The sequence below is a fragment of the Calypte anna genome, chromosome 3 (genome assembly GCF_003957555.1).
Source record: "Calypte anna isolate BGI_N300 chromosome 3, bCalAnn1_v1.p, whole genome shotgun sequence".
Lineage (NCBI taxonomy): Eukaryota > Metazoa > Chordata > Aves > Apodiformes > Trochilidae > Calypte > Calypte anna.
The window spans coordinates 15,642,131-15,656,731 of NC_044246.1; the positions used below are offsets into that span (position 1 = coordinate 15,642,131).

The following is a 14,601-nucleotide window of genomic DNA, read 5'->3' on the forward strand; positions in this document are numbered from 1 at the left end:
GTAGGGAACATCATTAATGACAAGTGAGACCACTGCTAGCATAGCCCAACAGCTTCCAGGAACTGCTGCTATTTGAGACAAGAAGTTCAGTTCTTGTGGCATCTCAGCCCTCAGCTGCTATAGCAGGAACATCTGTTTTTTGAATAGTATTAAAGAAGAGCAGCAAACAAGACCAAAGCAAGATCTGGAATCCTCTTGACATCCATGACTGACCAGTAACCATCCAGTTACTGGCAGCTGTAGTCCCAGTCCCACTGACTGTGATAAACTGAGCATCTGCTACTCTACCAGTTACAATTAAAGGGGCTCTATCTGCCTAAGAGTTGTAGAAAGAAGAGTCACTATCAACTAAGCTAGTCTAGACGATGGCTAGTAGCCTCAGAAGGGTAGCAATTCACTCCCCTCCCAAATCAACCAAGTGTGAAAGACATACCACATATCTCACAACATTAGTGCAAGTAGTAACACCGTTGCCTTACCTTTCCTCCGGACAATGAACTCAAATTTAGCTGGAACCAAAGTATCCAGGCTGATGTTGATGGCATTTAGTCCTGCTTCCTTCAGTCGGGGCAGCAGTCTGGCTAGGTTGATCCCATTAGTTGTGACAGCAATGGTTTTCAGCCCTTCTAGCTTGTACAGTTGACCTAGGAAAATAAAAAGAATATTTTACAAGAAGTAATTCACCTCTAAGTTACCCATAAAGCCCAAAAGATGATTTGTGAAACAAAAAAAATCACTGAGTAAGGAAAATGTGGGCATTTCAGTGCTTCAGCCTTCTGGCTGTATTGGTGTGAAAGACCCATTTAAGCACAAATTCATTTCAAAAGGTATGAAGTAGTTTCTTGCAAGAAAAATTGGCAGTAAAGAATGCACAACAATTTTGTTCTTAAATAGCTACTTTATTGTTGGAAGAAGGCCTTGTGACTTTGTTTACCTTCATTTCATCAATCTAGCTTTGCAAACTGAATTCCATGATCTGCAATAACAATGAAGAACAAGCCCTCCCTTCCACACCTGACACCTGACCCAGGTGCATTTATCTAGCAACATTTATCTTACTATGCTTTAAAAAAAACACATTCTAACCCAGAGGTCACTGCCAGCAGTCCTGATTCTAAACTGCTGAACGAAATACCACATACAGTCCTAATTAAACAGAAAAAGGTCAACATTACAGAGAATCCCAGGCAACAATATCCAAGGGACAAACCACTTGCACTTGACAACTGGAATATTTTCATTACCCACAGTGGCAGCCCAGCCAATTGAAGAGGGCTTATGCAAGACACAAAAAATGACTAACAAAAGAAAACCACATAAGAAACAGTTAATGAGATGAAGATTTAGAAAATAGCTGGCTTCTCATAAGCCAAATGCAGAAATCCTCAGCATACCAGATCTCCAGAGGGCAGGCTTTCAAGCCTCCCGTTATCAGTACAATAACAAATAGGAAAAAAAAAAACCCAAAACATAAAGCACTTGCAGAAGAAGAGCTGCAGCAAAGTAGTTTTTTTTCTTCCTCCCTTCTCTCATAGCCTCCACCCTAATTAGTTAAGAAATATTTGAAGAACCCTTACTCTTGAGGCAGCTTTAATTACAGCACAAATATTTCATAGTCCCTTCTTCCTCTGCTCATGTTGATAAGGGCTTTACATCTGCTTTATCTCATTTCCCAGCTATTCTCAAAATATTCACCCTAAACTGAGCCCAAAGCTCTGGAATGGGACAAGCTGGGTCACACTAAATATGCTGAAGGTTAAAGCAGCAGCATTTTGCAACATGTCCTGTAAAGGACAGGTTTGGAATCTGATGTTGGGTTGAAAGAGCAATCTTTAGTAAGAGCTACATTTTTCTGGCATTAACCTCTAAAAATCCTTCCCACTGACCAGGAATAACCTCTTCCTAGAGGATGAGTGCTATTGGCCCAAGTTTGTCTAAGATTTTTTAACACAAACTACCACTAGGAGCTGAGCCTTTGTAAGACCATCAGATACACTGCAGACAGAGGACAGCATAGGAACACCACCACTACTTTTATTTACAGCCTCAGAAAGCACAAAATGCTTAACATCCTAACAACAGAGAAAAAAAATGCTACTTGCCACACAGACTTCATTGCTAGAAACATAAAATGCATACAGGTATTGAATAAAGCCAAAGCCACACTGCAGCCTAAAATAGAGAAATTTTTAAACTAATTGATTAGGTCATTTATGCAGGCAGCAGCTACTATCAATGCATCCTCTTCCTCATCAGACTGGATGAGATTCAGGATATGAAAAACTAATAAGTGGAACCACCTGTAATAACAAATTGGATAGAAACCAACTATGAGAAATTCTGGATGGAGCTTTAACACTAACACAAGTTCAAAAGGACCAGTTAGTCCATTCTGCCTTATTTGTGCAAGCTAAGAGTGTTACAGTCACAGTTGCCTCAGTTGCGCTTTTTTTTTTTTTTTTTTTTTTTTTTTTTTTGATTTTTAAATTCAAAAGGAATTAATAAGATTTTGCAACTTTGTAACTCATCTCATACCTGTACAGTGTCTGTTTGCTGACCTTTGGTCATTGATTTAGCAACAATCAGCACAAGCCAAGGCAACTCATAAAACCATCAAGTAGAACAGGATGAACAGATGCCATAATTCAATAGCATGAAGCTAAGAGCTTATATTCCAGGCTCAAGCCATCATGTAAATGTTTACATTTAAGTTTTCATTTACAACCAGAAGCATCGTCTTAAATAAACAACTTCCTTACATATTCTACCCTGATCATGTCCTCAGATGTACTTCTTATTGAGTCCCAAAAAGGTGTGTACATGAATTAACATCAATTCATCCTAATACATGAATTAACAAGCCTGTCCTGCACTACTTCACCCTTGAAATATGAATGTTGTTTTAAAAGTTGCCCAACCATCAGTCCCTGCCCCATGGAAAACTGTTTTGTCAGTACAGATGTGTACTTCTCAGACTCGTAATAAAAAAGCTATCACATAGTTTCTATCTGGTGCTAATTTAAAATTTGAGTATCCGAAAGGAGATGGATTCTATATTCCACTTCCAGCTGCTTCACAGGAGTCTCAAATTCATGTTTTCAGCAGTCCATAGGACATGATTTAGCTTTCAGCAAGTGTTAGTTGCTGACTCAGTTTATGCATGTGCATACATTACAAGACTTGAAATAATCTAAAGAACTGTAGCAAGTGTCTAAATAACATGGTCTCCTACTGTAGCTTCCATCACATTTGAACATTGAAGCAACAAAACTTGAGCTCGAGTATTAGAAATACATGGTAATAGTAATGCAGCATTTATATATTTCACAGCCAGTTTAAGAGAAAGGTTTGCTGAAAACTAGCCTAACTTAAATATCAATCCTATGCAATTTTGTAGCCATCTTCTATAAATCACCTAGAAATCCACCTTAATGTTATACCATCCCAAAGCAGCACGTTTTGTTAACATGGCTTCAATAAAGGTGCCTAAATCAAGACTGCAGAAGACGTTTTTGGGCTTGTTTTCCCAATGAATTTTCCCATAGTTATTATCTGTCATCTATTTAGTTTTAAGACTTTTATCTTGATCCCAAACTTGTGGACTATAGAATAACACCAAAGTCAAGACAAGAAGTGTTTATAGACTTAATTTGCCAGTGTTCAAGATGCTTTAGAAAAGCCCAGCTAGGTTAATACAAATTAATGACAGAATGAACTAAAGTAACAGGACAAGGTTGCATTAGGCCAGGACACAGCCTTGTACAGGACAAGGTTCAAGGCCAGGTTGTATGGGGCCTTGTGCAACCTGATTTAGTGGGAGGTGTCCCTGCTATTGCAGGAGGGTTGGAACTAGATTATCTTTAAGGTCCCTTCCAACCCCAGCTATTCTATGATTCTATGATAATCATCTTAACATCCATTACCTTTGCCCTAAGATCACTATTCTCATGTATTCCATTAAAATTATCACTATGAATCTATCAAAGTTCAGCTGTGAACAAGAACACAGGCTGAATAAGGACAGTGGTTCAAAAAGATTTGTCTCCCTCTTTCAGCCACAGAAATAAAACTTTTGAGAATTCTATCACTACAGTAAAATAAACAAATAAAATCTTTCTGTCCTTCCAACAACAACACTTACTTGTAACAACACAATAATTACTTTACTGACCCGGCTACTCAACTTACAACCTCAACATCAGAGTAGCTGCACCCAGTACAGAAAGCCATCAGCTACCACTGATTTATCAAAAAGGTGGATACACTAGGAAAGAAAGTTCTTCACTGAACTGATGACAATATTAATTTAAAATAATTCTCATGTCAATATATATGCTGAACTGTAAAGCTTTATAAAATGTCCTAGAGAATGGCATTCCAGAATTCAAAAAAAGATTAAATTAGTGCAGTTTCAGGACTCCTCACAGTCAAGGTTGAAGACCCAAGCTCACTGCGGCCATATTTTTTCCATCTATAAACTTATAAGACTATACGAACAGAAACAGACAAGTTCATATACCTATGCTACAAAGTGCACCCACCTACATGGCCTTAATCTAATATATTGCTATCCCACAATGTTCTTGGAATGTTCACACCATACAAGACTTTGGACATTGAAAAAAGTACCTGGCTCAAGAAAAACAAGCACAGTCAGTCAAAACAATATGAATTGAAGGAGACAGACTTTTAAAAATTATTCTATAACTTATATTCCACTGAAGTAATAGTCTTCATCAATAACTGTAAATATATAGACATTTCCACCATTCCTTTTTAAACACAGACAAGTGACATTTTTTATCAAGGAAACAAAACAAAGACACAAAAACAACCTCCTCCCTCCCCCCCCCCCCAAAAAAACAAACAAAGAAAACCTGTGTTGTTTGTAAGCATGTATCTTCTGTTCCTCTCCAGTGAAGACTTTTTCACATCAATTACTGATTTTTCACCCCCAGGTTTCACTATTGCAAGCTATTGTAGTAGATGTAAAATATGAGAGCAATGCTAAGTTTAGCTGCTACAATATGAAGAGACATAAGTTCCACCCAAACAGGAGAGCAGAAATTGAAGTTTTTTGAAAGGAACTATCTATCTATCTTACATTTCACCATGCTGGGAAGAAGCACTGTCATTTAATGTATAATTACTCTTCAGGTTGCTAGACTGTTTTAGAAGCAATTATAAGTGTAGTTCTTGGGTCCATTTAAAGCAAGTCATATTGAAACACAGTTTATTTATTGGGAACTTACCCACAATATCAACCACATCGGGACGGATAAGTGGTTCTCCTCCTGTCAGTCGGATCTTCTCTACACCTTCTTTCACAAACAGCCTTGCTAGGGTGATTATCTCCTGAGCAGTAAGGAGCTCTGATTTAGGGGTCAGCTGAACACCTTCCTCTGGCATGCAGTACTGACCTGAAACAAAGAATACAGAAATAATGTTGATGAGTCAAAATGCACCATGTGCAGCTGTCTTTAATGGATGTCAAACAATTCTGCTTTTCTGAAACACAAATAAGACCATACACCAAATCTTACAAGCAATCACCAATCAACCTCCTGTTTTGCTTCAGAAGAAAGGCCAAGACTCATTTGGTGGGTTTCAAAAATTGGATCTATTGCAATGAAAGACAAAATGATCTTATCTCTACCTAACTTGCATTCAGAGACACCAGCCTGGGCTGGCAAACACCAGGATGTTTCCACAAACTTTGTGGGAATGCTTAGCATGCTTATTAAGCTCTCATGCTTATCACACACTTCAGATATGGCTTTCAAACATCCACCAGCACCATCATCCAAGCCACACCAACTCTGATGAAGACACTTCCACCCATCTCTGGCAGATCCCTAGGCTTGCTCCTGCTTTCCCATCCCACCAGCAGCTCAGGCCCACATCAGTCTCTCTCTGCCCTTTACCATTACTTTGTGAAGACAGGAAACAGCACAGGACCAAAACAGCAGCAAGTATCTTTACTCAATTCTTGGCTTTTGCACAATGGGGTGCATAAAAGCTTTGTGCAAGAAAGCAATCAGACACTTACACCTGAGGTTGCACTTCTCAGTCAAAGAAATTCTCAAATAGTTGTGCTGACGCCCATAGCTGTCTGTCAGAAAAGCAGAGAAGGGAGCAGTGTGCTCCAGGAGAAAGCGTCCTCTTCCTGAGCTTTGCAGTTCCTGTAACAAAAACAATCAAAGTGATCAATATTTGAATACTCACTCTATCAACTTGCTGTATAAATATTAACTTTGAACTCAGCTAATAATTACTGTTCCATTTTTCTCCACGGAGACAGGTGCACAGGAAAAATCCATGACTTGTCATGGTCAAACCCAGCCATTTACTACGTTTCATACCCTACTTAATTCCATGGAGTCGTACTACAGTGCTCCCTGTGCATTTTAAGATGCAGCCTGTTTGCCACAGGTGATTCAGGCTTTTGTGCAGAAGAGAAGGTAGATTTTTTTCAATTCCATATGTCTTCACTTTCCAGAATCAATGATTCAGGACCACCCAATCTCACTACAGATAAATCATATAGAAGGGTCCCTCCTTGTACTTCAATGCAAAAGAACTAAAAGTTGATGAAACACTGCATCTCTGAGTGCATCCTTACCAACTTTCAGATGCAAGACATAACACCTTGTTAATTGCAAAACCAAATTATTGCTCTGTAAAATTATGTTTCATGATGTCTGTTTCAAGAACATTTCCAACAAAGTCATCTTGACTAAATCTACACAACAAAATACTTCCAAGAATCTTGTCTCAGTGAAAAGATGAAAAATAATATAGGACAGAGTGGGACTAGAAGAGGAATGTTTGATCCTGTAGATGCCTGCACAAAAAGATTTAGAATTTTAATAATGTTTTTATTAGCTGTCATGAAGAGAATATTAAAAGTGATTTCTTTTACACTTCTGGGTTTTTTTAGATCACACCAACATATTCTAGAGCAACATAATTTTTAGGAAGTACTGATTATCATCTGCCCTCCAAAATGAGGGCTGATGACTTCAGGTATAAATGAAATACCCCAAACTAGCAGCTGATGCTGGAAATAAATACAGCTCAAGTTTATGACAAGCACCTTTAAAATATCACTACAGTCAGCACCGGAACACTGTTGATTATAGCTGGGTCTAAACCCTGGGAATCCCATTGTCTTTAAAAACCCATGACTTTCAAATTACCATACTGTATCTCTATCTTTCTACACCTGTAAAGCACAGCTGAAACCACTCTGTTCTTTTTGGAAAGTATTTCAATAATGTCAGTGAAACATCCAGTTTCACTGACACTGAACCAACACTTATCACAGTATGGCAGGAAAGCAAAAGTTTACCAAAATACCTTAATCAGCTGGTGGATACTTGGTTCAAGTACTATATAGAAATATTCACAAACAACAGATCTAAATCCTAAGTATGTTGTCTTTATATCTGCTATATCACAGCTAAACTGGCACCTGATAGGAGGCCAAATTAATAACTGACAGAAGTCAGCTGCATAGCATCAGAAAATGAAACAAGGAAAACAGGATCAAAATAATTTAAGGAGCTACCTTCACTGTGTCCTTGGTTAGTGAACCACGTGTGGACACTTAATAGCCAGCTAAAACAAATACAGAAGAAAGCTAAAAAGGCTCTTGGACACACACTGAACTTCATCCACAGTGAAAGAGCACATATGAAAACATTTCTGGATACATGGTGTTCACAGAGTTTAAAAACTGAGGAGAGAAATGATCAGGTGCAGAATTGTGCCTCAAGCCAAAATGATGGTGGCTACTTTTGATAGGCTGCAGCAGGAAAAGGATTAAATAAAGCTTAGACATCAACTAAAGATGTAGAATGAGGAACTGGACAAAACAAAACAAACAACAACAACAACAAAAACCAACCAAACAACAAAAAACCCCACCAGACTAGCTAGTTTTCAAACTGCTTAACTGAGCTAAAGTCATGACTTCCATCTAGTAAAAGCAGACCTGTGAAACCTCCAGACATGCTAGAATTGGTAAGAATGGGAGGATGCCTGTGGGATGGCAGAAACACACAGAGCAATGGCCATCAACTCCCTGGCTCTGGGCATGACAAGCAGTAACCACAGGCATTAATCCTGCCCAGTACTTCCAAGCAGCCCCAGCAAGAAGTCTGAAAATGCCCAGCTAAAATGTCAAAAAACCCCGGTATGCTTCCTCAAAATATTTTATTCTGAAAGCGTTTGTAAGAAAGATTTGGGAGTGGGTGGAGAGAACAGGCTCGGCAATCAGATCAGCCTGGAAGCAAAGGTTACCTGGGAAGAGGCCCCAGTTTCAGCCATCAGCACCTGCAGAGATTTTAACTCCAACTGTGCTAACACCACGGCTGCTCCTAAACTTACAAGCGGGAGCAGTCTTTCTTGGCAGCACAATCTTTCCACCAGCCTTCAAACAATCCACTACTCGATATAAAAAGCTTCAGGGTTAGAGAAGGTGATCTCTAAGAACATCCCTGGCAGTGGTAGGGGTTAGAGAAGATAAAGGAAAGGTGAAGTGGCTGATTTCAAAGCACAGAAAGTGTCTGTTTATGCCTGATAAAACAGCAGTGCTGCTTTCCACATAATTGCTCTTCTGCCAGGAAAAAAAAAAAAAAAAATCTCTTTCAGTTTCTGTTTTAGAACTGTGACAACAGCAGAGGGCTGAGGGGTGCCAGACCAACACTCCCTGGGCCTGGTCTTCCCTCCCCGTGGCACCAGAGCTGTCACTTGTCACCAAAGTGACAAGAGCTATAACATACCACCCCTCCCCAGCCACACCTGCTCCTCATACTCACAGACATTCGTGCATCTCCCTCGTCTCCATCATGCAGAGGCAGAACAAGTCATCCAGTATTTAATTGCCCTAGGGAAATGCTCCAGCCTGGGCACCTCTACCTGGGACGTTTTTTTTTTTATTTTTTTAGCTTTACTTTCCCCAGGAAACCCCAGGTTGGGAGCTTGCCTTGTTAGATGTCCTGGCTCTGATGCACTTACTGTGAGAGCTCTCAGAATACAAGAGCCCAGCCAAATGCTCAGACTTCATTTCTGCTTCCTCCCCAGTTAGAAAACTCAGCCCTGAGCAGATTAACACTGAAGATATTTTAAATACTCTCAACTAAAAAAAAAGCCCACAAATATTTTGTTCTTGAAAACTGCACTGCTTTCTGGCCAGATGAGGTTTCTGATGTTTTCCTTCCTATTATTTTGGAAAGGTGTTGGCATTTGAGAGGGAAAGGAATCCCAGGCTTATTAGAATTATTTTAATCCTTCTTGAAGGAGCACTCATCTCCTGTTTCTTTCTCAGTAACACATTTTTGCACCTTTTTGAGGACCAACCTCCCTTATCCAGTCCACGTAAGTCAGAACTGTACAAGACTCCCACCTCCCCATTTTTAAGTGCTCATTGCAGGAAGGAAAGGAAGAGAAAAGTTGTACTCCCTGATAGAAGTGAAGCAAGAGAAGGAGACTTTAATGATTCCACCTAATGGATGCCAAAATGGATGCTTTATACTTTATTTTCAAGAACAATAACACGCTTAAAGTAATTTCCTATTTTCAAGAAGCCACCGCTGGAGTGGGATGCAGTAGACAGTGGTTCTGTTCCTCATCTGCCATCCATCTTTACAGACAAGGAAACTAAATTAAGAGGATTTAGTGAAAGAATAATACTTCCCTTCATTAATTACTCTAAAGTGTTAAGACTGTCAGGACACAGCATTTAAATTCAGCAGACAGGTGGTGTCCACATTTGCTCTCTTGCTGCAAAAATAGTGTGCATTGGGATAGGAAAAGGAAAAAAGTTTTCAAGAGCTACTAGAGCTTCTTTCCATCAACTTGTGTACAGAGATGGGTTTGTTGGAAAGGAAGAGTGACTGGAGATGGAATTTTTAAGCTGTTGGTTGAATTTCTGTCCAGTTTGATGTCAGCAAGGAGGAATCAGGAGACACCCATGGGGAGTTCAGAAGCATCAGCTTGAGTTCCACTGGGAATGGATCCTGTATTAACAGAACTGCCACTGCACCCAGCACTGACTCCTATTTTTATCAGTTTCACAGAGAAGGCCAAATATAAAAGATGTAAACTCAGCTGCCTTCCTGGTAACACAGGGCTACAATGAAGCACTCTCTCGGGTAGTTGTGTAAGTAGGATTTTTCCAAAGGGAAAGAACAGGGTGAGGTTGGTTCTAGTCACTCACAGCCTGTGTGAGAGTTATTGAAGCAGGGAGAAAGCAAAGGCTGCCTGCTACACTTCTCAGTCTACAGGGAAAGGATTAATCCATTCCCTGCAGTTGAAAAAGATGAGTGGCTGTTGGTATTTTAACGTATTGATGCCCAACCACATACATTTTTCACTCAAAAGGGACAGCTATAATCCCCAAGTCCCCACACCCCTCTCTCCATAGCTGACAGAAGAATCTTCTATGCACCAGAGGAATATGCCCTGTCACACAGTGTGCTTTATGTGATCCATGAAAAAAGTTTCACTCTCCAGGCTGTCAATCCTATGTTCTATACTAGTGCTGAAAGAATGAGAGCTTAGATGATTGCAGCTAGCAGCTATATTTTGACAAGCTGTCAACCCTTCAGACCTGCCAATTCACCTGTGATTTCCAGAAGGACTCTTCTAACAAAGCAGCACAAATGAAAAGTATCACCAGAGGTATTAATAACCAACAGGAATGCCACAAAATGGCAGATACTGGAAAGGCTCAGTTAAGCACAAGGAGGAAGAGAACAGAGCTCCTGCCTATTTATCAAGCTGGAAATCAAGTACTATACTTTCTCTAGCCTTTCACCTTCACCTTATCCTCAGTGATATTTTTGCACTGTGAAACAGCATTGCCTGGAAAAACTTCTGGACAGGCCTTGGGGACTACTACAACCTGATATGACACTGTTAGTGTTGCCCCTGCATCTGCTAACTCCTTCTGTCCCTGCAATTCCATTTGGTTTGTGCATCAGTGCTGCAACCTCCCTGTAGTACCTAACACTGCTGCACCAGCATCATGGACACAAATCACCAGAAGCTCTTCTGTTTCATGCCTCATTTCTAATGTGTTACATCTCTGTAGAGATGTGGTGACAAAATGTCCTCGCTCAACCTGGAAGCTGGACAACCACAGAGGCTGAAATGGGTCTAAGTAGGCTAAGTGCCAGAATGAGGTCTGAGCTGAGAAGTCCAAAACAAATATTATTCTGAGGGCTCGGCAGCTGGTGCCCAAGAGTTGACCCCAAACAGCATTCTGTTCCAGCTTCTGGAACACAGAGTCTTGCTCAGGGACTTTGACCAGCTACCCACAAAATGGAGCTCCAGACACAGAGCTTCAAACATGACCAGCCAAGAAAAAAGGCCATATGAGGTCCTTCAGAACAAGCTGGGCTCTGCCCTTTATCCCAGTGGTGAAGATTTCTTTGAGGCCACAGAAAACTTCAGGTAGCTATTTCTGAATTACAGGATCTACATGGACAGGTAGGAAAAGATGTATCAGGGTGCTGGAGATTTTTACTAGAAATGGTACAAGCAGAGCTGCCTTTTTTTTTCTTTTTCTTTAGGAAAAAAAAAAAAAAAAGGTTAATTTCTATACTGCTATTGCCCTCAAGATGCTCCACTTTTAAGAGTCCTCTCATTTTCCTCCTTTGTTTCAAAAAGCTAGTTTCTGCAACTGAACTTACAGTTTCTGACCAAAAAAAAAAGTACAAATTATTTTTCCTACTGTACTGGAAAGTACGTAACTTTGTAACAAATATATAATCCTATACAAGTGGTATACAAGTATTTTTTATTCAAGAATATAATTTGAACATGTATCATCATGCACACAAGATGGCAGGAAGTCATCAGACTTTCGTTTGTTAAATGAATTACGAAACAAATACTTTCATACTCTAAGACAGTAGGTTTTAAGAAAAGTATTCCTGAAGGTATGTAAAAACTGCTTAATATTAATAGAAAGCAGTTAATAGTAATGCTGATCAGAATTTGTAAGTAAGGTCATGGTTTAAAACAAAACAAAACAAACCCAAAAGAAACTCAGTATGCTTCCTAGATTCCTAAGCCAAGTCAGCATTCAATAAACCAACACACGAACCCATTTGACTATCTGTAAATAAATAAGTGGTAGTGAAAGCGATCACTTCTCAGGATGCAAAGATTGCCACTAATGGCTTTAGCTTATTTTCTGCTTGCTAAAGCCAGCCATGCAAGGAAATCAATAAACCATGTCCCTGCTGGGATGACTCTACAGGTCATGCCTGCTTTGAAACTGAGGGTGACATTTCAACAAAGCCAGGACACAGAATTATATCTGACCACGTTTTGCTCACTGCCCCACCGATCTGTACACTCAAGTTATGCTGACCGCACAAATTACTGTCCCAGCCTGGGACAGGATGCAAAATTAAGCATTTCTACTAGAAAGCAAGCGGCAGAGTTTGGGTCTCCCCCGTTCCAGCAGATCCCCGCTGTGTTACCCCCAGCTGCAGACAGCTGTGGAAGGGACCCCCGAAGCCTGCGCGGCTCCCGCACTCCTCAAGCACCTCCCAACAAAACAATTGCCTTGGTTTTTAACTGCAAGGCACCGGCTTGGGACTCAACATCCTAAAGCACTTCCCGCCGCCCCTCCCAGCACCGGCACCCTCCCATTACCGGCCGCCACCCTCGCCACCATCTTCGGCCCCGAACCCCAAACCCTTCCCCTTCACCCCGCGGCACCGCACCAGCCCCGCAGCCCTTCCCTGCCGGATCCCCCGTCGCCCTGCCTCACCTGAGCCGCGGCGGAGGGAGCCCTGACGGTGACCCCGGAGCTGCAGGCACGGCCCAGGGCCGCCCTCAGCGCTCGCCGCAGGACCGCGGAGCCGCCCCGCCGCCCCCAGGCCGCTGCCACCGCCACCGCCATGCGGGGGGCTCCGACGCCGCCACCAACCGCGCACCGACAGGCGGGGGAGGGAGGGCTGGGGGCGGTGGGCAGGGAGCAGCCAATCAGAGAGGCCGCAGCTGCCCCGCTGCACGCTGGGAGTTGTAGTCCGCTGCCTTCAGCCTTTGCGCACGGGCGGAGGGCGGGAGGGAGCTGCTGTCACCGACCCGTCCCGCGAAGGGAGGGGCTCCCGGCGCCCCTCAGCAGCGGTGGACGAAACCGGCACCGACAGCTTCTGTTGACCTCTTTCCCTCGCCCTCGCCTCAGCCTTCCAGAAGGCAGGTGTAGCCGCCCAGGCCTGGAAGCCAGCCCCGTCTGGGCGCTGTGTTAGTGGCAGGAGAAAGACTCACACACGGAGGACGAGGAAACGCGATTGTCCTCTGCTGGGGAACTTTTCTATAGAAATGACGATTTTCTCTCCCCCCGCGCCCTTCAGAGGCTCGGGGCCTGATGGTGCCACATCCAGTGCCCCCCCGCCACCTGCCCTGGGCTATGGGGCTGCAGAGCGTGGGTGCCCATTGCTGACCTGGACTTGAGGAACTTGTTCTGTAGCTGTTTCCCACAGGAAAGGAGGCTCGAGTGCCCCAAAATCCCCTGGATCCTCTTCTCTGATTCATGTCAGCTACTTCTCCAAAAGAGACATGTCCCTAAGTGACTTTTATTGCTCATAACCCTAGAACTGTACAGGTGTTGTACTGCTGTAGCTGTCAGAAGAATACACACTTTTATACACCATGCTGCTTCTGTGGTAGCTCTTCCAGTCATAATAATTTTATTTTCTTTCACTTTATCACCATGTCAGTGCAACTAACAGGTACAAAAACATTAACAGTCCTTTGAAGAGGTGTAATCCCTCAGTGTTTTCCCTTATTGAGGTGTAAGTAACAGTACCTTCCAGCTGCTTGTGTCACCCCTTATTTCGAGACAGTTTCATGTGCTGGCACAGATTCAGATGTTATAAGGTTATACTTAATCAGGTTATACTTAAATCTTTGTTCTGTTGCAAACCACTTTCTCAAGTCCAATTCAGTCTTAAGCATTTAGACTTTATTCAGTCCTTAGACTGATTAGAAACTAACAGGGAAGTGAATGCAACATTGTTGCCGGTTTGTGAGTGTGTTTATTCTGTTTTGCTTTGTTTAGTTTTTTTGTTCTGGTTTGGTTTTATGCTCCTCAAAGCTGAAGCCACTTGAAAATAAGTGCAGGCTTGAATCAGCTGTGATGTGGCCAAGTATTCTACAACCATTCTCACCAATATAATGCCCAGGTAACATACACACAGATCAAAACAGTATAGAAGAAAACAAGGCAAGATATTGGCTTTAATTACAGTTTTTAAAGGATGGAGAGGCACGCTTGATGCTTACATTCAGAGTATCTTTAGCTTTATGAAGCATCACTTCTCCTTGTAGAACTGGAAAAATTGTAATTAAAGCAATTCCTGAAGTTAATTGAACAGCAAGCGATAATGAAGGCTGAAACACAAAGAGCACATTAGCTTCATTTGAAATGTAGTAATTGTTCAGTTCAGTGAATCTTTCAGTTGCTAAGAAAGTTTAATTAGATATAAAGTGAATAGTGATCAAAATTTGTTACAGCCTCAGAAAGACACAGAAATTATCATTTGCTAACTCATCGGTTTAAAAAAAACCCAGAAGATC

The 14,601-nt window shown here is 41.7% G+C and overlaps 1 protein-coding gene across 2 annotated transcripts in view; it reads right to left on the minus strand.

Annotated features, from left to right (window-relative positions):
* Positions 1-12,894, minus strand: part of MOCS1 (molybdenum cofactor synthesis 1) — a 29,299-nt gene extending 16,405 nt beyond the window's left edge. For both annotated transcript variants that reach the window (XM_030447472.1, XM_030447473.1), the window contains exons 1-4: positions 12,791-12,894; positions 6,050-6,182; positions 5,253-5,420; positions 480-644 (exon numbers count right to left, since the gene is read on the minus strand). In XM_030447472.1, the coding sequence (XP_030303332.1) occupies positions 480-644; positions 5,253-5,409 (322 nt within the window). In that variant the 5' untranslated portion in view covers positions 5,410-5,420; positions 6,050-6,182; positions 12,791-12,894. The remainder of the gene's footprint in view (positions 1-479; positions 645-5,252; positions 5,421-6,049; positions 6,183-12,790) is intronic.
* Positions 12,895-14,601: the final 1,707 nt, after the last annotated feature.